Consider the following 27,290-nt stretch of genomic DNA (forward strand, 5'->3'; position numbering starts at 1 on the left):
AGATTTTGGCATTTTTTAACTTATTCATTAAATGCTTTATATTGATAAATGTAAACATTGGATCATAAAAGCTCCAGTAAAAAATCAAGAAAATAAATAAAAAAAGTTAAAGAACATTGCCCGCAGCAGGTTACGAACCAGTGACCCCTGCGGCCAATTGTATAAATCTGGATAACTCTTATCCAGCGGATAACTTTTGGTTATCTTCTATTTTATGATAAGATAACCACAAGTTATCCGCTGGTTAAGAGTTATCCAGATTTATACAATTGGCTACCGGAGTCCTGCCAGAGTCCTGAAGTAAAAACGCTTTAGCCTACTGAGCTATTCCGCCGAGTACACATTCCTCACGTATTTTATACGTTATATAAGCAATCTTCGTAGTTTCACAAAATTTAACGACACAAACAGAACTCTCCAAATTATTCAATCGTTTCGCGTTGCAACGCTTTATAATTTTTAGGTTTTAAAATCGTCAAAAGATGCATATAATGGCTATATTAGAGCATGGTTAATGTTCAGTATTACTGTTTCCTCACAAATACCATAACTAAAACGAAAACTTACGAATCTGAAACAACTTTTTTCAATTATGTCAATTTACCAAAGCGTGAAAAGATCCCTTATTCACTATGAAAAGACGTCATTGTTCCTGTGAACAATTACATTTGAACAATTGTTAAATGTACAAAACAGAGGAAACGATTCAAATAAAGTAAAATTTGTTATTATCAATTTTAGTCCATAGTTGATCATGGAAAATAAATAGTTTCACTCATGGCTGCGCCAGTCTCAAGCATATTAATTTATTTCATAACTCTCGAATTAAAATCGAGTATCGATCGAAACCAACAATTTAATTAATAAAGTTAATTTTGGATAATTTAAGGCCAATAGGATCGAAATCGCAATATTTTATTTAGAGAATATGATTGAATGTTGCAAGAATGATCGAAAATTCAATCTTGAATATCAATAAAAAAAATGTTGCGGGTAAGTACAAAAAGGTCGGTCGGGTAAATGTTAAGGCAAAGTTTTAAATCAAATAGTATGTGTGTACGTTATTTGTGTCGCTTAACATATGAGGTAAAGGTTCGTGTTCCCTAATCATTTGTTCTGACATTAATTTATTAAACAGTAGTGGAATGTAACTCAAAATAGGTTTTCTCCCTTTGATGTGAAATTGTCACACAAAATGTTGACAGCTTAAATGGATTTGCTATATCGATATAATCCGTATTAAGTACTTAACATGCTTTACAAATTGCCTCGGCCAAAGCGAAATGCAATAAAGGTTAGAACAGGTGAGATGATATAGCTAAATAGTAAGTAATACATTGTATTCTATTTTAATTCTTTACTGATAAAGTTATTGTAAATTACTCATCTTAAGGTTCATGTATTGATGTAAAGTGTAAAAAGGCGTATTCTTCACATAGGAATACTTCAATAAATATTATGGCAATAAATTCAATTTATACGTCAATAGGCTTGTAGAGCGGGTGCATCTATTTCCGAACATCTAAGCAAAAAAGTCTACAGTTCGGAAACGCAACCACACTTCTGCAAATCGATGATATTTTTAGAAACAACAACGCATACGGGACCTTTTAAAAACATCGATTGCGTGTATGGGTCATCGTACACTATTATTTTTGGGTTATAGGAAAGGCAGTGATGTATGCTAAATCCGAACACTGGTTTTGATTCCGAACATTGGTGGTTTTAAACCCGAACACTCAAAGTGCATTCCAAAAATGTAAAATATTCAAAGAAAACAAACAGTCAGACTAATTTATTCCACGAACAATCAAAACAAGAACATGTTTTCAACAATTTGGACAGTTATGCACTTTCAAATTTCAACAATATTTGCATTCAAAAGGAAGTTCATCGCAAATCAACTGATTTTCTATGTCAACACATGCAAAATGAAATCTCCGGCCACAGTTAGTGCATTCAATAAAGTTGTCATACGTCTTCTCACACGTAAAACATTTGCCGGCCTCAACTTGGACGTCGCTGTCTGATAACGAATCATTGATTTCCCGAAGAATTGCCTCCTCGTTTTCTTGTTTTCTTCTTTTTATGGTAAGTCTGCGTTGTTTTTCAGCCTTTCTTGCCTCCCTCTTTTTTTCCTGTTCAGCATTTTTTCGTTTTTTCTCTTCCTCTTTCCTTTTCTTATTTTCTTCTCTTATTCTTTTTCGTTCACTTTTCTGTTGCAGTTCTTTCTCTTTCTTCTGTATCTTTTCCTGCAACAGAGAGCGATAGGTAGACCCTGTGATGGCTTTAGGCATGAGAACCCGTTGGACATTTGGCTTTTGCTTTTCGGTGAGTGACGATAATGTCGGTAATTTCAAATGCTTTGAAAAGGGAGAGTAGCCAGGTGAGTTTGTCTTATTTACTGGCGATACATCATTAGTCGCCGACTTCTTGGTGAGAAGGACCGTCGAGGTGACCAACTGGTTGGATGGTGAAACAGATGGAACTTCTGACTGGTTGGTTACCATTACAGTTTGGGCGACGGACTGGTTGGGTTGGCTGTCGGACATTCCGATCAGTTGATTGGGTAGCGTGACAGTCCTGGGGCTGTTGGGTTGTATGACAGACAGAGTGACCGATGGCCTGTCTAACATGATATTTGGGGCGTCTGTCTGGTTGGGCTGACTGTCCAACGGGGCGACTGACTGTAGGGGTAGTATGACAGTCGGAGTGACGGACTGGCTCGGCTGAATATCCGACGGGGCGCCTGACTGGTTGGGTAGCATTACAGTCGGAGTCACGGACTTGTTGGGCTGACTCTCCGACGGTGCGATGGCAGTCGCAGTGACGGACTGGTTGGGCTGTCTCTCCAACGGGACGACCGAATTATTTGTTACTAATACCGGTATGTTCACAGATTGGTCGAGTGTGGTGACAGACGGGGCGACTGGTTGGATAGGCAACGTTTCTACACGGGCGGGTGAGGCGCCAGGCTGATTATGATGGCTCACCGAAACATCATTGGCTTGTGACGACGTGAGAAGCTGCTCTCCTGAAAATATTGCACTTGGCTGCAGTTTCATCGAGTGCATCACTTTAGTCGGGTCAAGAGGGAATAGGCCAGATTCGTGGAAACCTTTCACTGCAGCGTCAACCGTTGTACTTGCAGTCCAGCTTGCTTGAACACTCTCGCAAAATTCTGTTTCGTAACGAACTGACCAACGTTATGGGTTTGCCAGTCGCGCACTGACTGCCGCCATGCTGCCTTAAGTGTGCCAAAAAATCTGAGGTCTAGAGGCTGAATCAAGTGTGATGAGTGTTCAAGTAGACAGTAAAGCTCGATTCCATTTTCAAGGCACGTGTCTGATGCTTTCATTGTGATGTGCGTAGAATGCCCATCTATCAATAACAACACAGGTTTCTTTACTTGGCGGGCGTTAATATCAGGTATGGAAACGTTTTTTAGCCAACAAACGAAAACCTCGCAGTCCATCCAACCGTTTTCAGAACGACCAAACGCAGCTTCCTCAAAGCCATCTAAGGGGTCGTATGCGAAGCGTTGGCCAGGGTAGATTATCATTGGCGTTACGAAGTGACCAGAAGCACTTGCTGCTGCCATCACCGTCATCTGAGTCTTGTCCGAGTTGCCAAAATGATATACGACGGGGTCTCCTTTTTTTGCAACAACCTTACTATTCTTGTGTGCACACAAAGAGAACCCGGTCTCGTCTGCGTTGTAGATTCTACTAGGATCAAGCAGCAGAGTTTCATCTTTGAGCTCATCCTTAACGTAGCGTTCAAATTCGGCAAACCAACGCTGAATTGTCTCTGTAGTGATGACGGCCCGCTCCTTCCCTAATTGGATAGTTGTGCGGACAGACAAATACGGATGACGCTTAAAAAACCCACGCAACCATTGCCGTCCCGGTTTGTTTTCGAGAAAAGGGGTTTCTCTGCCAGCGTCATTGATAATCTTCTGGACAACCGTACACAGCTCATGTCTTGTTCGACCGTAGCCAACCCTACTCATATGGACCACCCAGTTGGCAATTCGTTGCTCTTTGTCAGCACTGAGGACGGTCTTCGCACCGATATGGTCAGTTGCGTACTTCCCACGGACACGATCATGGAGTGTTGTTTTGGGTATTTTATACGTTTTGGAAGCCTGGCCAAGCGTCATTGTACCCGATTTTATTATTTCGACTGCACGACCAACCACTTCTGGGTCGTACTTTCTACGTTTTGCTTGTAATTGACGACTCATAATATCTAAAATAAAACGAATTCATGTGTCAAGACATGAGCCTTTTATTTTAAGTTTTGGTAGAAGCTAATTTATAAAACAATATTCTTGTAAGTTTTTGCTTTATTGCAGTAAACTTCAATGATAAACACTTAAAAAAAAATCGTTCGGAATAATAAACATCGTTTAATAAATCGGTTGTAATTCCGAACACTTGATTTTTGCCTTTTTTGTTTGTGGAAGCTATAAATAGAACATACACACTAGTTGGGAAATGGCTACCTAACAATAGAATAGCAAAACCTGACCGGGGAAATACTTTAATGACGTCATGTAACCTTAGGAATTAGCGAAGGTGAAATTGAGATTTGCGTAATTCCACTCACTTGACTGGTTGGTGAAACGACTTTCCGAGATTCTTCAAAATTTTAACTTCGTTGCCGCTCAAACATGGACGAAACGGAAAGAGTTAAGTTATGATGTCATAAATATGATGTCATATGTCAGAGTTCATGCTTGAATTATATTGTTTTTAAATGTTTAAATTTTCGTTCGGAATTAGACGTTGTTCGGAAATAGGTACACCCGCTCTAAATACTTGTAGAACATATAAGAAAACGCTAATAAAAATAATATGATGCAAAATGTTGCTTTCGAAGAAATATACAGCGCATGCATGAAATTAGCAAAATAACAAACGGAGTTAAATTGAACAAATTCCTTTGGTCAAAATATTGTATACACTTAACGTAAGATACTACAAATGAAAAGTCCACACAACACACACCAACAATCCTAAAATATGCAAATGAAAAACATAAAAAACTGTCAAAAGTTAACACAATAATTGGAAACTACTTTAAGTATGGTGGACTTTCCAGTGAACCTTCATTTTCAAAATTGCTTATTTAATCGCAATACAGTACTCAATATAGTCACAAAATCACACAATTACAAAAAATAAACTATATTACCAAAAGGCAAACACTTTGATTGTTCATTTGAAATATATAGGACTTGGAACGACAACTAATTGGCTACCTTAACGCAAATTACAACATGTTTATGTCACATCTCAAACTCCATACACATTAGTTAAACATGTGGGGCATAAAACATCCGGTTAGGAAGTCGACATAACAATGTTTCAATTAACGATCTAGGCACAATATTTGTGGGATCGGAAAAATGAATTATACAAATGTTGGGCACACGTACATATTAAACCAACTGAACACTTACATTTCTATAAAAACCTTGTCATCGATCAAAAAATTCATTTGTTATTTTCTTGTCATGTTTACTTGTTCAGCTAGCAATTATTTGCCGGAAGTATATTCGAAAAATATTTCTTTTTAATTTTGATAATTTATCAATTATTACCGATCCATTTGTTCTTCAATTTTTATAATTAGTTTATGATGTATTTTCAAGTTATATAATCGAATAAATATAATATGTAAGCAATATTTAACAAATTCATAAATGCGGATCAATACAAACCGCTGACCAAGATGGACAACAGATGAAATTAAATCGGGAGGAGACTCAAACGTATCAAGATTCTATTAAATTAGTGAATTTCACGTAAGAGTCATTGTTATGGAGATAATAGGAAAATGATATAGTTTCATGAAATATATATTATAACATCATAACTCCTCTTGATCGCATGCTATGCAAGTGGAAACTTAGACTTTTTCCAAAATCTATAAATAGCAACTCATGTTCATTTTGAAATACGCATAGTGTCGTTGTGGGGCTTCATTGACGCAATTCAATGGTACATGTAGTAGTACCTTAAATATAACTGGCCTATACTGTTGGTGGTTTTATTTGGTTCATGTGTGTGTCTTTTAATGAATTTGAGAATTTGCCATACATTGGAATATTTTTGCTAATAATGACATTATTACTTAGATTTGTGATTTTTTTTTTATTTATACATATATGGAAATAATATGTAATTATTTTAACCATATGTAAATTTCATTCATTTATTTTGGGTATTACTGATCATTTTATATTTTTCAATTTCTTCTATGTGGGGTCATTTTGGCACTTAACATGAACCTTAAACTTTAAAGTTGCTTTAAAGGGGCCTTTTCACAGATTTTGGCATTTTTTTAACTTATTCATTAAATGCTTTATATTGATAAATGTAAACATTGGATCGTAAAAGCTCCAGTAAAAAATCAAGAAAAAAAATAAAAAAAGGAAAAGAACATTGCCCGGAGCAGGTTTCGAACCAGTGACCCCTGGAGTCCTGCCAGAGTCCTGAAGTAAAAACGCTCTAGCCTACTGAGCTATTCCGCTGAGTATACAGAAATGACGTATTTTATACCTTATATAAGCAATCTTCGTAGTTTTACAAAATTTAACGACAAAAACAGAACTCTCCAAATTATTCAATCGTTTCGCGTTGCAACGCTTTATAATTTTTAGGTTTTAAAATCGTCAAAAGATGCATATAATGGCTATATTAGAGCATGGTTAATGTTCAGTATTACTGTTTCCTCACAAATATCATAACTAAAACGAAAACTTACGAATCTGAAACAACTTTTTTCAATTTTGTCAATTTACCAAAGCGTGAAAAGATCCCTTTAACAGGAATATTAATATGGTTAATATGGTCAGATTAGCACTGTTTATTGATTCAACACATGTACATTTAAGCATCTTTTCCAAATCCAAGTAAAAATGTTCTAATCTTAAGATTAAATACTGCAATGTATTAGACAAATACATTCAATGACATTCAAATACACTGTATAGGAAAAGTGTGCCTTTTAATGGTATAAATTTACTATAAACAAGTACTAATCATTTCAATTTACTATAAAACATTAGTTTTCAAATGGAATTATTTTTCTTTCTGAATATTCTCCCTTAGTAATAAATGTTTTATGGACATTCTTTACATGGTTCGAGTACAGAAGCATTTCAGGATGCATTTGCTGTAGACTTTATTAATGGCCATGTGATAAAAGTGTAACAAGTGTACAGCCAGAAACCCCTAGAAATACATTTGTTGAAATGTCACATCAAAGATTTTTGGAATCATACTCACAGCATCAGGGTCCTTCAGGGATTGTTAAGCAACTGGTTAAATGAATTTGGATCTGATAAAACGTTTCATTATGGTGGCAGATTTGAATACCCTTTTCAGGGCTCAACATTAACCTAAAAACCAACTTGCCCTGCCGGGCAAGTACTTAGAAAATATACTTGCCCTTAGAACGTAAAGCCACTTGCCCAAACATGAAATATCACATTAACTGTCAACCTCATATTTTTTAATAAAGATCAAAATGATACACCACAAAACCTTTTTTATTTTTGCACATTCAACACAATTATTACAGCAATTAAAGTCTAAATAAATGCTCTTTGTTCTTTTTGCACTTGCCCGGGAGGACAACTAGATTATAAAATAACTTGCCCGGACCCAACTTTTACTTGTCAGGGGCAATAGGACGACTGTTAATGTTGAGCCCTGCCTTTTGTCGATGAATTCCCCATCTGATCAGCCATTATTCCCCCAAAAGTTAAGATATTTAGCACCTGGTGCAACCCAGGCTAAAAATGGTAAGAGATGTATGGTATGTTACGTTAGTAACATAAAGCAAGTATATATGAACTTATTTCTTTTTTCTTAAACCAATAAAACGTTGATAAATAGAAAGCAAGAATACATGTACTTGTTCAAAAAAAGAAGTACCAGTTAATAAACAAAAGGAAAGTACTTTTTTAATTTCAAATATTTTTTATCTACAGCAGAAAATTCCTTAATCAATGTATACAGAACATGTTTTATGTTGGAAAATCCCCATGAGTCTGCAGACTCATTCATACATCACATAGACACAATTTTGATTGTACCACAAATACAAGTAAACGATTTTATATTGGCATTTAAGGTTGCTCTTTATTAATTGCACTGAACTAAACAATATTTTATTGAAGGTACCAAATAAAAATGGTTGTATTAATATTATTTAACATTCAGTAATCATATTTATATGTTTGTTTAAGTTTGTGAGTCTAAAATTTTGACATTGAAATCATTAAAACTACTTTATAGAGCGTCCCTAAACTCTTCCCTTTTGATCTTTGAAGTTTTGTGTTTAATGGAATCCATGCGGCTTATTCTCACTGTTTTCAGGAGTTACAACATGTCAAAAAGAAGGAATAACAGAAAAGAAAGCAATGACACACACAATGTGTCCAGACAAAAGAACAATACCGCAAAAGAAAGTAAAAAGAATCTGAAGTCAGGATCCAGTTTTGACCACTTGAAAGGTTCATCAAGACACATTTTGTTATGTATTATAACTGTAATTGTTGCAGTTATTGCATTTAAATTCCATAATTCGTTCATTGGGCATTTAGATAATGTTGACATTTCGAAAAGGAATACAACTTCAGCTAATAACGGAGGGTGGCGTGTAGCCGATGAGGCTACACTCAATCTCTACAATAGTGATCTCTGTACTGTTGAGCGTGTAAAAGCAGAAAGTTTGACAGTCAATGAATTTGAACGTATTTACCGTTATAAGAAACCTTTAATAGTGCAGTTTAAAAATGGAGCTGATGATTGGATCGAATCTGCCAAGTGGACCTTGAATAGTCTGAAGGAAGAATATGGAGGGGAAGTGGTCCATTCTGGCAATGCTCGTGACATAGTGAGGCATGGTGGCAATGGATATGTAGAAACATCTTTCACTGAATACGTGGACAAACTGATGAGTGACAAAGACCAGATCGGGGAACCATAGTATGTAGAATCCATTTATTTTTTACGTGTTGGTTTCATTGTTTCCAAACTTATAATTTGATTTTTTAATGTATTTTTTATAATTGTGTAATTACATGTTACAAGTAACATATGCAAGCAGTTTCAATTTTTGTTTGGGAACAATTGATATTTACCCTGTAAGTGATTTTCAAAAACCAAAAACAATACAATCATAGTGATACTTAATTTATGTATTTGTCTTGGTTTAATTGCTGTTCAATTATTGCAATTTTTTTGTGGAAAATTAAGTCTGTTGCATTCATTAATTACTTAAAGCATTACATGTTTCTGTCTTTCCATTGTACTTAATAATTGTGCAGCACTATTGGATAAAAGAGCTTTATCCATTCGCATAATTTGTCAACCTAAATTAGCCTGTGCAGTCTGTACTTGCTTATCAGGGTCAACACTTTCCACTTTTGCAAAAATTTTTGTTACAAGGATTCAAGGAAGTCTTTTCAATGAAAATCCAATGTATCAGGAAGGTGTTGTCCATGATTAGCCTGTGCAGAAGACACTTTATGCAAGTTAATTAAGTCCCATTTTCCCAGAACGAGGAAAATTGTATAAAACATTGCTATTGATTTCAGTTATGTGTTTGACAGACTGTTCTACAATGGATCCTATCTGACTGAGACTCTGAGACCGCCAAACTATTTTGAAATCAAAGTACGGGGTATAGGTATTTAATTATATCATTAATAGTGACCTTAAGTCTTTTATAAAAACAATATTTATTTATATGCCCCCCTTTGAAGCAGAGGGGGTATATTGTTTTGTTTGTTGTCGGACGGTCTGTCGGTCTGTCTGTAGACCAGTTTGTTTTCGTTCAATAAATAGTCAACGAATTGACCGATTAGATTGATACTTAACATGTGCATAGGCCTAGGACAGTAGATGACCCCTATTGAAAGAGAGGTCACTAGGTCAACGGTCAAGGTCTCTGTCACAATAAGTGTAAAAATCTTTTCCGATCAATAACTCTTGAAAGAATCAACTGTTTTGCTTGATACTTTTTTTTGTACATTGGCCTTGGATAGTAGATGACCTCTCTTGAAAATGGGGTCACTAGGTCAAAGCCACTGTCACAATAAGTGTTAAAATGGTTTCCGATCAATAACTTGTCAATGTATTGACCAATGGGCTTGATACTTCCCATGCCCAATGGCCCTGGACAGTAGATAACCCCTATTGAAATTGGGATCACTTGGTCAAAGGTCATGGTCACTGTCACAATAGTGGGAAAATACTTTCCGATTAATAACTCATCAACAAATTGGCCAATTGGCTTGATACTTCCCATGTGCATTGGCCATGGACAGTAGATGACCCCTATTAAAATTGGTGGTCACTAGGTCAAAGGTCAAGGTCACTGTCACAATAAGTGTGAACATTCGTTTCTGATCAACTTGTCTACAGATTGACCGATTGGCTTTATACTTCAGTCACATGTGCATTGGTCTTGGACAGTAGATGACCCCTATTGAAATTGGGGTTACTAGTTTAAAGCCCTGTTTGGGTGGCATATGTCTCCAACACCTGAACTCTTGTTAAAATAAAAATTCTTTTCAATTTTTGCACCTTACAATGTAATTATCCACTTTTAATGCAATAAATCATGAATATGTACCTTTTTTTTAAGTGTTATGAATAAATCATGAAGTAATTTATGTAAATCAGTGTAAGCAGTCGACATTAAAAGTTAGTTCTCTGCTGCAAAGGGCATTTTAAGCATGTGTAGCTCGCCTTTTCTCCTAATAACCCAAGCTATAATAATTACCCACAATGTCTTTGTCAGCATCGGTTAATACTGTTCTTAATGTGCAACATCTCCATATCAATTTTTGTAGGTATTCAATTGAAATTCCATATATGTGGTTGGAGTAAGTGTTTGATGTCAGTGACAAAGTCCCATAATTCTAACCTGCAGTTTTGCCAAATAAAGCGCCTGTTTGTATAAAGATATTTGGCAAAAAGGTTAAAGTTTAACATGTCCATATTCCTGTTTCTACTATTGATTTTCAAATTGAATCTTCATGCATGTGTTTTGGGTTATTGAGTGAGGTCGCTGTTGTAAGTCCATAACTCTAACCTGCCATTTAGCAAAATTATGCCCCCTTTTTTGTACATAAAAAATATGGTAGATGGAAACATGCACAATTTTCATATTACTGTTTGTAATGCAGGTATTTAATTGAAACTTTACGCATGTGTTTGGGGTCATTGTGTGAGGTCACTGTTGCATAATTCTGAAAAAGAATTTCTGCACAATTATGACCTTTTTGAACTTTTTGAATCAGGGGAATGTTTAAGTGCTACTACTCCATAATTCTATGCTACAGATAGTGAAATAAAACTCCTAAAGATAGTGAAATAAAACTCCTACAGATAGTGAAATAAAACTTATGTGTTCAGGGTCTCTATAAACCTTCATTAACCAAGCCTATAACCATGACCAGCTTTTTAATAAGACTATCATGCAATTGTATTTAAAAATGTTTGGGTAAGGTTTGCATGCAAGATGAAATTTACTTAAAGATTTTCATGCAATTACATGTCTCTGTTAATACTACAGATTTTACAAATTCACATTTGTTTGGTGAGTTACTCACAGGCTGTTCTAGTTTTATGCTGTTTGCACATGGCCATTTTCTCTTTGCCTCTTAGTGGGAAAGGGTTAATTTTGTCTCACAAACAGGATGGTGTGGATGACAGCATATTCTTTCTGGGCAGTTCTGGATCAGGTGTTAGCTTTCACAAGCATGCTGATGCCTGGAACGGGGTCGTATTCGGTCGCAAAAGGTGGTTCCTCTACCCAGTAGAACAAACTCCTCCTGGAGGTAAGGTTAAGGTTTAATGATATTGAGGCAGCAGATTTATTAGAGCCTCATTATGGGATAACTGGGCTAAATGCGTGTTTGTAAAATGTTGTCCCAGTCTGCATAGAGTAATCAAGGATGACATTTTCCACTTTATTGAATTTTTCGCTCAAAAATTATTTTCTGCACAAGAATCCAGTTTAGGCAACAAGTGCAATCTTACAGACTTATCTGGGATGACATAAAGCATATGAATGAAGGGCATTGTTTCCAGAACCTAGTTTTATAAAGACCCTGTAGGTGGATGAATCACCCTGCTACTGTTATCCAAATATTAAACAACTCCTAGGTACTTTTTTAAAAGTTTTTGTAAATACAGTATTAACTAAAATTGCTGTTTTATCTAATTCGATAATTGGGACACTTTAGGTGTATTTATTTTTAGCTAGGTATTGATTTGGTATCTTAATACATGTATTTTAGTGTATGGCATAGGTTTGTATATATAAATTTTCTATTTGTTAAAGTTTGGTCTTTTTTACTTTATAAAAATGATATTTGGGCTCATGTGAACTTATAGTATAGAAAGTAAGTGATAAGTTGTGTTTGTCAAGTTGCTGTATGATGCATTTCAGGTGTATACCCTGGGTATACTATGAGGGAATGGATTGAACACATATACCCCACCCTGACGGCAGTGAATAGACCCATAGAATGTATCCAGGAACCTGGCGAAATACTCTACCTGGTAGGAATGATGGCTATTTATGTTTGTTTGTTTGTTACACACCAAAAAGGAAAAAATACATTCATGAGTCTTGCTCTGTGAAAAAATGACTATGCATGTGCCTAACATGATGTCTCAGATTAGCATGTGCAGTCTGCACTCTCCACCTAAACTATTTTATTCCCTTAAAAGAGACTTTCTGGATTTTTTTTATACAAGCAGAAATTGTTGTCCCTGTCTGGGATGACACTGAGCACATGCATTAAGCCCCGTTTTCCCACAGCAAAGCTCATTTTGTTAATTACACACCAAAAAGGACTCACCATGCACATCTATATATGCAGACACTACATTTGTTGCATGTTATTATGCATTTGCTCATTTTATTGCACGTAAATAAGAAATATAAATAGCTATACCAATTCTCAATACTCAAAAAAATTATAGCTAAAACTTAGTATTTGTCAGTATTGTGATGTAATTTTAGCTCTTGATCCTCCTTATCACAATCTCGTTCACAGCCAGAGAGCACGTACCATGGCACTGTGAACCTGGGAGATACCATAGCTCTGGGTATACAGAAAAAGGAGGCAGTCACAACAGTGGAGAAACTCTTCTATGATGGTAGACTTGGGCGAAAATGGGTCTTATTCTAATGCAGCAAGCGTAGATTATATAGACCAGCCTGTGAAATCATGCAGTCTGGTCAGGTGCTACCCTATCCAATAATGGAACTATGAAACCTTATTAAAGCGGACAGAGTAGTTCCAGACCAGACTGCGCAGTTGGGCAGGCTGGTCTTGATCTTTGCTGGCAGTATATAGCATAAAACCTATTTACGGATGATGCTGGTAACTTTTTCAGTTGGTTTAACAGCAAGAGACTTTTTCTTCAGTGACTGACACCTTTATTTTCTGTCAGCCAATTATGTTCATACTGTGACATTAAAATGACCCATACTAGTATTTGTCAAGTGTTTAGAAGTTCATTAACCAAAATTCCCATGATGAACTGGAATGGGTCCAGAAACTTATTGATAGTTTATAAATCTTTGACACACATTTTGATTAATAAACACAAACAAGTTTTAGTAACAGAACAGTTTCTTGTTTGTCAGTTTTATTTTTTGGCGGGGTTGGTAATTATTTTCACCAGCTATGTATGTATAAAGAAGTATTTCCACTTTAATTAATTAATATAAACACTGTACCACTTAGATACGTATTTTTACGCATCTATAGTCCCTTAGAAATTTAAATTAAATTTAAGACCTTTTTTACTAGATTTAAGTTTTAAAGGCTTCATTTCCAACCCTAAGATACTAATGAGCAGCAAACAACATAAAACCTGAACAGACTGCTGTTCTGGGTTTATGCTGTTTGCACATAGCCATTTTCACAGCCATTTTCACTTTGCTTCTAAGTGGGAAAGGGTTTAACCTGCTGACATGTTTTGCAGAGCACAAGTTGGCTCAGTCCATGCGAGGAGTCAGCCAACAGACTCTAGCCAGTATCCAGCAGAAAAAACTTCAGATAATGAAAGAGATCTCAGGATTAATACCAAGTGGGTATCAACTGTTGACAATTTTAAATCTTTTGATTAAAGCTTGATTTATTTAAGATTGTGGCGTATGGCCTTTTGTGGCGTATGGCCTCAGCAGCGTACAAATCTCACTCCCAATGCAGACTCCCTGACCTGTATACCAATATCACTTGAAGTCAAATGCTTGTAGGTTCATTATTATAATTTAGCCGTGCTCTGTGAAAAGAGGGTTTAATGCATGTGTGTGAAGTGTCATCCCAGGCAGCCCGCACAGGCTAATCAGGGACAACACTTTCCGGTTTTATGATATTTTCTGTTTAAAGAAAGTCTCTTCTTAGCAAAAATCCAGTTTAGACGGAAATGTGTGGCCCCTGATTAGCCTGTGTGGACGACACTTTACACACCTGCATTTAACCCCCTTTTCACAGAGCAGGGCTCAATTGTGTTCTATTCTTATTATCATTGGGCTTCACAGTGGGAATACTCACAGGCTAATCAGGGACCACACTTTCCACCTAAACTGGATTTGTTTTAAGATGAAACGTTTTTTAAATAAAATATTAAAAAAATTCCATATAGGAGGAATGTGTTGTCCCTGATTAGTTTGTGCAGACTCAATAGGCTATTCAGGGACAACACTTTACCCATATGCATTTAGAGCAGTTTTTCACGGGTGAGGCACAATTCAGGTTAAATATTTTGTGAGTCAAGTTTTATCATTCAAGAAAGGTGCCTTAGCAATTAGACTTACAAAACATTTGTATCTGTAATATTTGTTTGTTGCACCTTATATAACCTTTAAGGGCAGTAAAAATGTAGCACACTTTTGATGGTTACTGCAGTTATTTCCCTTCATACAAATTACAAATGTATTAAAATGAAAGAAATAATATACATGTGTTTGTGATTGTTAAGACAGCAGTAAGATCAAGTGTTGATTTTTCTTACTTTTTGTGTGCAGAATAATTATTGCAATAGAAATTTACTCCAACAAGTTTTGATTATGTGTAGTACATGTATGTTTACACAAAGTGAGGTTTCAGACATTATGCAAAAGTATGTGTTGAATGCAATCTTGTATCATAATGTTGAACATGATATATCCATCTTAATATCCATCTATCTAGTTTTATGCTTTTTTCTGCTCTGTAGCAGGTAGTACATTATACTTATTTTTATGCCCCGGGATCTATAGATCAGGGGTATATTGTTTTTGGCCTGTCTGTCTGTCATTCTGTCCCAAAACTTTAAGGTTACAGTAAAGTTTTTCAATAACTTTTGAAAAATTGAACATACCAACTTGATATTTGGCATGCATGTTTATCTCATGGAGCTGCACATTTTGAGTAGTGAAAGGTCAAGGTCAAAGTCATCCTTCAAGGTCAAAGGTCAAAAATTAAAAAATTTAATATATTAAAAGTTTGCAATAACTTTTCAAATATTGAACATAGCAACTTGATATTTGGCATGCATGTGTATCTCATGGAGCTGCACATTTTTAGTGGTGAAAGGTCAAAGTCAAGGTCATCCTTCAAGGTCAAAGGTCAAAAATTTAAAACTTTACTATCCCCACGCTTTTTGAAAAAAAGGTGGGGATATTGTGGTTATCTCCGCCGTCCGTCCGTCCGTCCGTCCGTCCGTCCGTCCGTCCGTCCGTCCGTCTGTCTGTCTGTCTGTCTGTCTGTCTGTCCGTCCGTCCTGGCCACTATCTCCTCCTACACTAAAAGCACTAGAACCTTGAAACTTACACACATGGTAGCTATGAGCATATGTGCGACCCTGCACTATTTGGAATTTTGATCTGACCCCTGGGTCAAAAGTTATAGCGGTTGGGGTGGGGCCGCGTCAGAAATATCACTCATTTTTTTAGGTTATTTTACATTTACTTCTTTATTTCTACACCGATTCACTTCAAATTGATACTGGACCTCTCTTATGACAATACGGTCAATCTCAACCATGCATGGCCCCATTCCCAACCCTGGGGCGCCCCGCCCACATAGGCCACACCCACCAAAAATTTCCATTTACTATAATTTTTTCATTTCTACACGGATTCACTTCAAATTGATACTGAACTTTTGTTATGACATTAGGGTCAATCTCAACTATGCATGGCCCCAATCCCAACCCTGGGGCGCCCGCCCACATAGGCCACACCCACCAAAAAATTCCATTTACTATAATTTTTTCATTTCTACACGGATTCACTTCAAATTGATACTGAACTTCTCTTATGACATTAGGGTCAATCTCAACTATGCATGGCCCCATAACCAACCCTGGGGCCCCGCCCACATAGACCACACCCACCCAAAATTGCCTTTACTATAATTTCTTCATTTCTACACCGATTCACTTCAAATTGATATTGAACTTCTCTTATGACAATACAGTCAATCTCAACTATGCATGGCCCCATTACCAACCCTGGGGCGCCCCGCCCACATAGACCACACCCACCCAAAATTGCCTTTTACTATAATTTCTTCATTTCTACACCGATTCACTTCAAATTGATACTGAACCTCTCTTATGACAATACGGTCAATCTCAACTATGCATGGCCCCATTACCAACCCTGGGGCCCCGCCCACATAGACCACACCCACCCAAAATTGCCTTTTACTATAATTTCTTCTTTTGTACACCGATTCACTTCTAATTGATACTGAACTTCTCTTATGACAATATGGTCAATCTCAACTATGCATGGCCCATTACCAACCCTGGGGCACACCTAGGTCAAACATTCGGCGTGGGGATACGCGTCGGCCTCTGCCGCGCCATTTCTAGTTTATTAAAGTTTTGCAATAACTTTTGAAATATTGAACATAGCAACTTGATATTTGGCAAGCATGTGTATTTCATGGAGCTGCACATTTTGAGTGGTCAAGGTCAAGGTCATCCTTCAAGGTCAAAGGTCGAAAATTTAAAACTTAAATATAGTAAAGTTTTGCAATTACATTTGAAATATTGAACATAGCAACTTGATGTCTGGCATGCATGTGTATCCTGGGAGCTGCACATTTTGAGTGGTGAAAGGTCAAGGTCATCCTTCAAGGTCAAAGGTAAAAAAAAGTGGTGCATTAGGGGGCATTATGTTTCTGACAAACACATCTCTTGTTCTCTTCAGTTTAAAAAAGGGTATTTTTCCATATGCTGCCAGTGTAGCTCTAGACTAGCCTGTACATTGGAGCTACCATGTTTGCTGTACAATCATGCAAGGTTTTATTAGATAACATTATTACTCCTTATCATGGTATGTTGTTGCAGAGGCATATCTGGAGCATCACTATCGAGATAAGGCACATTTTTGCATGTCAATGCTTAAGGCCTATTTTTGCATGTCGATGCTAAAGGCCCATTTTCGCATGTCAATGCTTAAGGCCTATTTTAGCATGTCAATGCTGAATACCTTTTCTCTTCAGACAATGCTGAAGTACATATGAAGCTTGGGGACCTGTACAAAGACATTGGAGAGCTGGACAAGGCTGTAGAACATTTGAATGCGGCCATTAAAATTGACCCCCTGTTCCTCGTAGCCATAATGAATCTTGCTGGGATCAAGACCAAGGTAAAGAAGATTGTGGTAATAATATCATGGATGAACTTTACGGTGACTTTAGTATGTATGGCATAAATTATTTTGGGGATACGGTAGTTGACTTGCTGATAATGGGATGTATGTATTTCTCTGTAAAGAAGATTATATGCTCACATATGCTGGGGTCAAAGTAGGGGCCAGTGGTATCAAGGTCATTGTTACTAAAACTAGAAAACAGTTTTTGTTTAACAACTTAAGTTTGGAAGGAGGTATTGTGCAGTTATTTTGTATGTAGGTAGCTTGGATGCAGACCTAGGTTAGGATTTTATTAGGGATTAGTTTGATCAATATCACTGTTAGGAAAAATAGAATATTGGTTTTTGCCCCATAACTTTAGCCTGGAGGGTGATATTGTGCTAAAATTTCTTTTGTGGATAGCTTATATGTATGCCTTGGTTGCAAAACTAGATAAAATCACACTCAAGTCTTTTACATATTCCCACTTGCAAGTACTGTATAAGTTGCTTCCTTTGATAAAATGAATTAAGAACTAGGCTAGGAATGTGGAAGGTGGAAGTCACTATGAGTGCATATAAGATTCAGTGGATAACATCTTCAATAAGAAAATAAAATTCTTTTTTTTTGTCATAAAATGTGTCACATATTGAGATACTTAATTGACTTTTGTATGTCCCCCAGTCCATACTGGGGGACATATTGTTTTTGCCCTGTCTGTTAGTTTGTTAGTTTGTTTGTGACAAACTTTAACATTGGCCATAACTTTTGCAATATTGAAGATAGCAACTTGATATTTGACATGCATGTTTATCTCATGGAGCTGCACATTTTGAGTTGTGAAAGGTCAAGGTCATCCTTCAAGGTCGAAAACCAAATATATGGGGGGACATCGTGTTTCACAAACACATCTTGTTTCCAATGCTTAAAAACACTATGTACTTGTATATTTAACCAGGTTTTCCGAAGGAAAAAACTGGTTATTAGATTGGCGAATGCGGGCGGGCTGGCTGGCTGGCTGGCGGGCTGGCTGGCTGGCTGGCGGGCTGGCGGAACAAGCTTGTCCGGGCCATAACTTTGTCGTTCATTGTGAGATTTTAAAATCATTTGGCACATTTGTTAACCATCATTAGAGGGTGTGTTGCGCGAAAAAATTACGTCAATATCTCCAAGGTCAAGGTCACACTTTGAGTTCAAAGGTAAAAAATAGCCATAAATGAGCTTGTCTGGGCTATAACTATGTCATTCATTATGAGATTTTAAAATAATTTGGCACATTTGTTCACCATCATGGTACGGTGTGTCGCACGAAAGAATCACGTCAATATCTCCAATGTCAAGGTCGCCACGACTAAAAATATATTTATTTTAAAACAAACTTACAAAGGGGGTTAATTTTGTTTGTTCATTTCAAAAGTTCAGTTTGAGTTGTCTCCCTTTATCAGATTTTTTTTCACAATGAAAACCTGGTTTTGTGACAATTTTGTCCCTTGTTTATGGATCATAACATAGCAACTTTTAATAACAAAAATAGAGTTGCCATTAGGATTTTGGTAATTATTCCCCGCCCCCCAAAAGTACAAGGGATATAGAATTAGTATCGTCCGTCCATCAGTCTTTCAGTCAGTCCGTTCGTCTGTCACAAAATGTTTTAGTGCTACATCTCATAATTTATATAAGCTATCAGCATAAAACTTCATAGGTGTATAGATATCAAAAAGGGGAAGTGTCATTCACAAGAACCATAACCCTACACTTTTTAAATAACAGTTATTGCACTTTCTGTTTTTTATTTGATATAATTTTTCAGGGCTATATCTGAGATGCCATTCAAGACTTCAACATGGAACTTCATGTATTGATATTAATGAGGAGACCTGCCATGCTTATGGACCATAACCCTTCACTTTCTTAAATAAGAGTTATTTGATGAATAACAATGAATTAGTATGGTTGGAAAAGTGCTATAATCTGTGCATTATGGGAACTAAATGAACGTTTTGTTGATAATTTTCATGAATTGTTGGTTAAAACAATTTATATTTGTCAGGTAAAGTAAATGACAATGATGGAAAATTATTTCGATTTTTCTTAGGTTTTTGCCTTGTAAAAGATATAGAATCTAAAAATTTTGCAGCAATAAAATTTCTTCAAGAAAATGTTGTTTGAATGAGTCATTTTGCAAAGCATCTGGCTCCTCTGGCCACTGACCATTGGCCTTATTGCCCCCCCTTTCCCTCCTTTTTAGCTCACTTTAGCGCAACGTGCTCATGGTGAGCTTTTGTGATCACCTTTTGTCCATCGTGCATCATCCGTCGTCTGGCATCAACATTTGCCTTGTTAACACTCTAGAGGCCACATTTATTGTCCAATCTTCATGAAATTTGGTCAGAAGAGTGGTCTCAATTATATCTTGGATGAGTTCGAAAATGGTTACGTTTGCTTGAAAAACATGGCTGCCAAGGGGCGGGGCATTTTTCCTTGTATGGCTATATATGGCTATAGTAAAATCTTTTTAACACAATAGAGGCCACATTTATTTTCTGATCTTCATGAAACTTGGTCAGAAGATTCATCCCAATAATATCTTGGACGAGTTCGGAAATTATGCCGGTTGGTTGAAAAACATGGCCGCCGGGGGGCGGGGCATTTTTCCTAATATGGCTATAGTAAAACCTTGTTAACACTCTAGAGGCCACATTTATTTTCCGATCTTCATAAAACTTGCTCAGAAGATTTGTCCCAATGACATCTTGGATGAGATCAAAAATGGGGCATGTCTCCTTATATGGCAATATATGGATATAGTAAAATCTTTTTTAACACTCTAGAGGCCACATTTATTGTCCAATCTTCATGAAACTTGGTCAGGAGATTCATCCCAATAATATCTTGGACGAGTTCGAAAAAAACGATGCCGGATGGTTGAAAAACATGGCCGCCAGGGGGCGGGGCATTTTTCCTTGTATGGCTATAGTAAAACCTTATTAACACTCTAGAGGTCACAATTTTTGTCCAATCTTCATGAAATTTGGTCAGAAGATTTTTCTTATTGAAATCTTGGATTAGTTCAAAAATGGTTACCTTTGCTTGAAAAACATGGCTGCAAATGGGCGGGGCATTTTTCCTTATATGGCTATATTTGGCTATTGTAAAATCTTGTTGACACTCTAGAGGCCACATTTATAGTGAGATCTTCATGAAACTCAGTCAGAAGATTTATCCCAATAATATCTTGGACGACTTCAAAAATGATGCCGAATGGTTGCAAAACATGGCCACCACAGGGGCGGGGCATTTTTCCTAATATGGCTATAGTAAAACCTTGTTAACACTCTAGTGGTCACATTTATTTTCTGATTATCATGAAACTTGGTCAGAAGATTTGTCCCAATGATATCTTGGATGAGTTTGAAAATGGTCTTGGTTGCTTTAAAAACATGGCCACCAGGGGGCGGGGCATTTTCCCTTATATGGCTATAGTAAAACCTTGTTAACACTCTAGAGGCCACATTTATTGTCCAATGTTCATTAAATTTGGTCAGAAGATTGGTCTCAATGATATCTTAGATGAGTTTGAAAATAATTATGTTTGCTTGAAAACCATAGCTTCCAACGGGCGGGGCATTTTTCCTTACATGGCTTTAGTAAAATCTTGTTAACGCTCTAGAGGCATCATTTACTGTCCGATCTTCATGAAACTTGATCAGAAGATTCATCTTGATAATATCTTGGAAGAGTTCAAAAATGCTGCCGGTTGGTTGAAAAACATGGCTGCCAGGGGGCAGGGCATTTTTCCTTATATGGCTATAGTAAAACCTTGTTAACAGTCTAGAGGCCACATTAATTTTCCGATCTTCATGAAACTTGGTTAGAAGATTTGTCCCAATAATATCTTGTTATCTCAGGTGAGCGACTTTGGGCCTTTCAGGCCCTCTTGTTTTTATAACTTAATCTGCACTTCCTGTTCCTATTCATCAGATGCATGACTTTGTGAAGGCTGAGGAGCTGTATCGCCATGCCCTCGTCATGAACCCCAAACTGTGGGACGTATATGCCCAGTATGGAGATTTCCTGATGATGACGAATAGGGCCCAGGAAGCTGTGGCTATATACAGAAAGGTAGGAGTTCATGCCTACTTAGTTCACATTTTAACAGTCGTTTATACGATCAAGTCATTGTAAGATATGAAAGAAAATGTACCGGGTATATTGAAACGAAGGTTTCTCTGTGCTGCCATTTAGCGCATGGCCCAAAACAACATTTAATAGTTTTGGCAATATAACCATGGTAGTTTGGCTGCAACCTGTCCACTTTGAATTTTTGAACAGGGAATAAATCCAAACTAAGTCAAATATCTTATTCTGATTTTATTTCGCAATAACTCTTAACACTTTTTTTACAAGAAATACACTACCCTGATAGTCCTCCATCTTCTTCTCCATAGAACCACCTTTATGTACTATTCCAATAAACCCTTATTCTATTGTTCTGACAGTATGAGTCAGAATGCCAATTTCTGGCAATTCACAGAAATCACCAGGGTTTCTTGAAATTTGCAGATTTGAACATGTTTGTGAGTCACAAAGAGGAAACTTTTGGACATTTCTATCAAAAACCCTACTTTTGGTATTTGACAGAAGTGCGTGAGATCAACAATTAATTAACAGAAATGACCCTTATTTTTTACAAAATTTATTACTATCTATAATGTTCTGATCATAATTGATTAGCAAAATAAGCTTTGGAAAAAACTGCAACAGCATTCTTATTTATGAGACAGTCACACAGACTGCATAATCCTGATGCAAAATTTAGTTAATGCATTCCTAAACTTATTGAGAATTTAGTAATGTAATTTGTATAAAATGGTTGCAACTAAAAGCCAATTTGCCTTAAGAATATTTATGTTCTGGGTTTGAAATATGTGAAATAGTCCCTTTTAATAGTTTCCTCTAATTTACTTGTTAAGTAAGCTTTTTGACTTTCTAGTTATTGCAGGGTTATTGTCCTTGACTAACCAAACATTTGTGTTTTTCCTGCGCCCTACATATTTTATCCATTATAACCAACTTTATATTTAACCTCAAGATCACAGTTAACATACAGAAATTTTGCTGTATAACAATCAGCACTCTTGTATTCTTCTGATGTGTTAGTTCAATGGTTCTATAAAATAAAACAAGCCTCGTATTTGGATAACTAAATGAGCTGCGCTCTGTGAAAAGGGGGTTAATGCATGTGCATAAAGTGTCGTCCCAGATAAGGCTTATCAGGGACGACACTTTCCGCTTTTATGGTATTTTTTGTTTAAAGAAAGTGTCTTCTTAGCAAAAATTCAGTTACAACGGAAAGTGTTGTCTCTGATTAGCCTGTGCAGACTGCACAGGCTGATCTTGGACGACATTTTACGCACATATGTTAAAGCACCTTATCACAGAGCACAGCTAAAATGCATGTTCGTAAAGTGATGTTTCAGATAAGCTTGTAAAGTCAAATAAGGCTTATCAGGGATGACACTTTCTGCATATATGGCATTTTTCATGTAATGGAAGTCTGTTCTAAGCAAAAATGCAGTTTGTGCGTAAAGTGTCATCCTGGATTAGCTTGTGAGGACGGACGTACATGTATGAAGCCCAGTTTTCCCGGAACGAGGCTCAAATATGAGTCCTGTTTTGAGAAAACTGGGCATAATGCATGTGCGTAAAGTGTTGTCCAAGATTAGCCTGTGCAGTCCACACAGGCTCATCAGGGATGACACTTTCTGATTTATGACATAGTTCATATATATGAAATCTCTTCTTAGCAAAAATCCAATTTCGGTGGAAAGTGTCGTCCCTGATTAGCCGACGCTTATTGCACATGCATTATGCCCAGTTTTCTCAGAACACGACTCATTGTGTTAAGCTGTTGTTTTAGGGAACAGAGCTAGAGCCAAATACACTTGCATTCTGGAGCAATCTACGTCAGGCCCAGGATATAGCTGGGGATCATGCAGGGGCAAGGTCCACACAGAAGGTCATTGATAAATTGAACCGAAAACTGGACAAGCATAATTAGAGACTATCACTCACATTATTGATGAATTGAACCAAAAATTGGACAATTTTGGCAGCATGATTGAACATCATCTGAATATAATGTGTTGTTATGTTTCTTTCTATTTTTGAAGTTGTGTCATTCTAAGGATCTACTGGTATTACATGTACTGTACTCCCTGGTACTGAAAATATTTTTGCAGACTTGCATTTAGAATGACTGCTTTGTGGAGTTTTACTTAGGTAACTGAACTCCAGTCAAGTAAGAACTTTGTGGAAACAAGCACACATTTGTTATGATTTATGCTTCTGGTTTTTAACATTGTTTTGCTACATTCCAAAGTATTTTTTCATTCCAATCTTTTACTTTCAATTTAATGTTTTGTCTTCCAAGATACATAACATGTATTCTTGTTGCTTTAGACGATTGAAGTTTTTATTGAAAACTTTCATAAATTTATGCATAATGCATACTCCTCACTGGTACATAATATTCATGCAAGTAGTGATGTGAACATGTGGCTTGAACTGTCTGTGTGTTAACATGTGGCTTGAACTGTCTTTATTTTAACATGTGGCGTGAACTGTCTCTATGTTAACATGTGGCTTGAACTGTCTCTATGTAAACATGTGGCTTGAACTGTCTCTTTGTAAACACGTGGCTTGATCTGTCTCCATGTTAACATGTGGCTTGAACTGTCTCTATGTAAACATGTGGCTTGAACTGTCTCTATGTGAACATGTAGCTTGAACTATCTCTATGTTAACATGTGTTTACATATGGCTTGAACTGTCTATATGTTAACATGTGGCCTGAACTGTCTCTATGTTAACATGTGGCTTTAACTGTCTCTATGTTTACATGTGGCTTGAACTGTCTCTTTGTTAACATGTGGCTTGAACGGTCTCTGTGTTAACATTTGGCTTAAACTATCTCTATGTTAACATGTGGCTTTACCTGTCTCTATGTTAACATGTGGCTTAAACTATCTCTATTGTAACATGTGGCTTAAACTGTCTCTATGTTAACATGTGGCTTGAACTGTCTCTATGTGTAATGTCTATTAAACATAATTCTGTATTTATCCTGTTTTGGAAAGCTTATGTTTTCAGTCTCAGCAGAAGTATTATTATTTCATAATGTTCATTATTTAAATAGCAATTTGAAATGCATCTATTTCATGTTTATTCATTCCTGAACTGCCTCTACATGTTATTCTGTTTTATGTTAATGTGTATCCATCTAGTGAGTATTATAGGGCTGCATCCTGGATGTTTTATTGTTGTTTAATCTTTACCTTTTCTGTCTAAAAAATCCATGTTTTCAATATCATTGTGACCAATGCCACACTTTAAGAAGGCAAGCATAAATAACTTTCTCACTTACTCAGTCTGTGATCTAAGTGCCTCTATTTTAGGCGCATTACCTTATAATCACAATTTAAAGATTGAATGATCTATTGATCCAGGTATTATGACATTTACATGGCTAAGTATTCATATACAATACAAGTATTAAGTTTTCATGATCTAATTATCCTTATATTTTATTTCCATTACCTTAGTATCCATGCTTTCAGCTTCCATGGTCTTTGAATCTACGCGATTAGTTTCCAAGACCTTTTTATCCATGTGTTAAGTTTCCATGACCTTTTTTTCCATCTGTCAAGTTTATATGACCTAATTATCCAAGTGTCAAGTTTCCATGACCTAATAATCCAAGTGTCAAGTTTCCATGACCTAATTGTCCATGTGTTATGTTCCCATGACCTTATTTTCTAAGTGTTTTGTTTCTATGAATTAAGTGTGTATACATGTATGTTAAGTATCCATACAAAGTGTGTATCTGTATAGTTTACATACGTTAAGTTTGCATCACCTAAATATCCATGTATTGAGATTCTGTGACCTTTTTATCAATTTGTTAATTTTGTTGACCAAATTATCCATGTGTTTCGTTTCTGAGACCTTATTATCCATTTGTGGAGTTTTTATGCATTTCATGTTGTTCATTTTTCATTTGTTAAAGATGAATGTCAGAAGTTTCCATAAACTAATAACCTATGTGTTAGGTTTCCCAAGTATCCAGTTGTTTGGTGAATATGACTTAATTAGCCTGTGTTAAAGTATTCAAATCCTGAGTATCCATGTGTTAAGTTCTCATAATGTTATTTTACATGTCGTTAGAATCAATTGCGTATAGTAATAATGTCGTTTTACTGACTAATTATGACTACTGTAATTATTTTTGTGGGGCATTCCTTTGCGTTGAATTTATCTGGAGACTGTAGACTGATTGCCCAATTTTACACAAACATTTAGTAAAATGTATCTCTCTTAGTTGTAATTTTGTTATCCCAAATCAGACATCCAAACATGTCTGTGTCCACTTATTCAAAGTCTGAAATCCTTTTATTTACGTGTCCATGAAAGTAATTAAGTGAAAAGGACAAATATAAATGATGTTACAGTATGTTTAACATGTATGGCTGTGTTAGGTTGTTATAACTGTTGTTAAGTATCCAAGACTCTGTTAAGTATCTATGACTTAGTTAATTTTTTGTTTGGACATTTAATATTGAATTGTTGATTTATACTTCTACAAACAGCATTAAAACATGGACTCACGTTTTTTATGCTACTTTATGTTTATTATTATGGACTAATTCAGTGTGAATATTATTTATGTTCAGCAACTCGGGTGCAAATATCAGAACTTAACCCTTTGCAACTAAGAAGCAAAGTAAATATGGCTATGTGCCAACATAAAAAAAAGAACAGAACAGCATGCAAGTAACTTGCAGTCTGTTGAGGTTTTATGCTGTTTGCTGCTCATCAGTATTTAAGGTTTGGAAATAAAGCCTTTAAACTCGAATTTAGTAAGAAAGGTATTAAATTAAATTTAACTTTCTAAGGGAATACACTTGTGTCAGAACACATTTCTAAGTGGTAAAGGGTTAACTATCGGAGTGTAAAAATTAACATAGTCTTTTAGTCTCATCTGTTGACCATCCAGATCTTCTTATGCAACCAAGTGTATTTTTGACTGTCCAGTTTATGTCTTCTGTGTCCACATGAAACTCGTTCAATAAGTTAAATAAAGTTGCGTTCTGGTACTCACATGCAAATCATAGACAAAACTTTTCCCTTTTTGTATTAATAAATGCCTATTCTTAGTAAAAATCCAGTTTGTGCGGAAAATATTGTCCCTGATTTAAGGGACAGCACATGCTTATTTGTGATGAAACTTGTACGCACATTATTTAAATCCCGTTTTCCCAGCTCAAAGCTCTATAGGACCCTTGGTTTACAATAATTTATTATAATTGCTGTTGTGATTCATATGCAGTATGAGGCAGAAAAGAGGGATTCTATTGCCTCAAATGTGTTTGGTTTAATGCTGAATGTCTCAGATGAAAATACAGTGATTTATATTTATTTTAAGTTTTACATAAAGAAAGTTTTAAATTTATATTTAATGTTAAATGCATAAATATGAATATGTATATATTCCAAATTTTAAGATTTTTCATATTTAGCAGTGTTTTAACAATGTCCATTCATGGTTTGGGATA

At 36.1% G+C, this 27,290-nt stretch overlaps 1 protein-coding gene across 9 annotated transcripts in view; it reads left to right on the forward strand.

The window, feature by feature from the left end:
* Positions 1-25,928, forward strand: part of LOC127868474 (uncharacterized) — a 36,989-nt gene extending 11,061 nt beyond the window's left edge. For 6 of the 9 annotated variants that reach the window (XM_052410346.1, XM_052410304.1, XM_052410321.1 and 3 more), the window contains exons 2-10: positions 8,394-9,005; positions 9,617-9,695; positions 11,725-11,866; positions 12,481-12,593; positions 13,094-13,196; positions 14,031-14,135; positions 17,546-17,691; positions 21,658-21,798; positions 23,597-25,928. In XM_052410346.1, coding sequence (XP_052266306.1) covers positions 8,404-9,005; positions 9,617-9,695; positions 11,725-11,866; positions 12,481-12,593; positions 13,094-13,196; positions 14,031-14,135; positions 17,546-17,691; positions 21,658-21,798; positions 23,597-23,737 — 1,572 coding nt within the window. In that variant the 5' untranslated portion in view covers positions 8,394-8,403 and the 3' untranslated portion in view covers positions 23,738-25,928. Of the gene's footprint in view, positions 1-1,163; positions 1,326-8,393; positions 9,006-9,616; positions 9,696-11,724; positions 11,867-12,480; positions 12,594-13,093; positions 13,197-14,030; positions 14,136-17,545; positions 17,692-21,657; positions 21,799-23,596 lie in introns of those variants that run through there. The other 3 variants (XM_052410330.1, XM_052410312.1, XM_052410355.1) reach the window with 3 other exon arrangements.
* The last annotated feature ends 1,362 nt before the right edge of the window (positions 25,929-27,290 follow it).

The sequence above is a fragment of the Dreissena polymorpha genome, chromosome 1, assembly GCF_020536995.1.
Source record: "Dreissena polymorpha isolate Duluth1 chromosome 1, UMN_Dpol_1.0, whole genome shotgun sequence".
NCBI lineage: Eukaryota > Metazoa > Mollusca > Bivalvia > Myida > Dreissenidae > Dreissena > Dreissena polymorpha.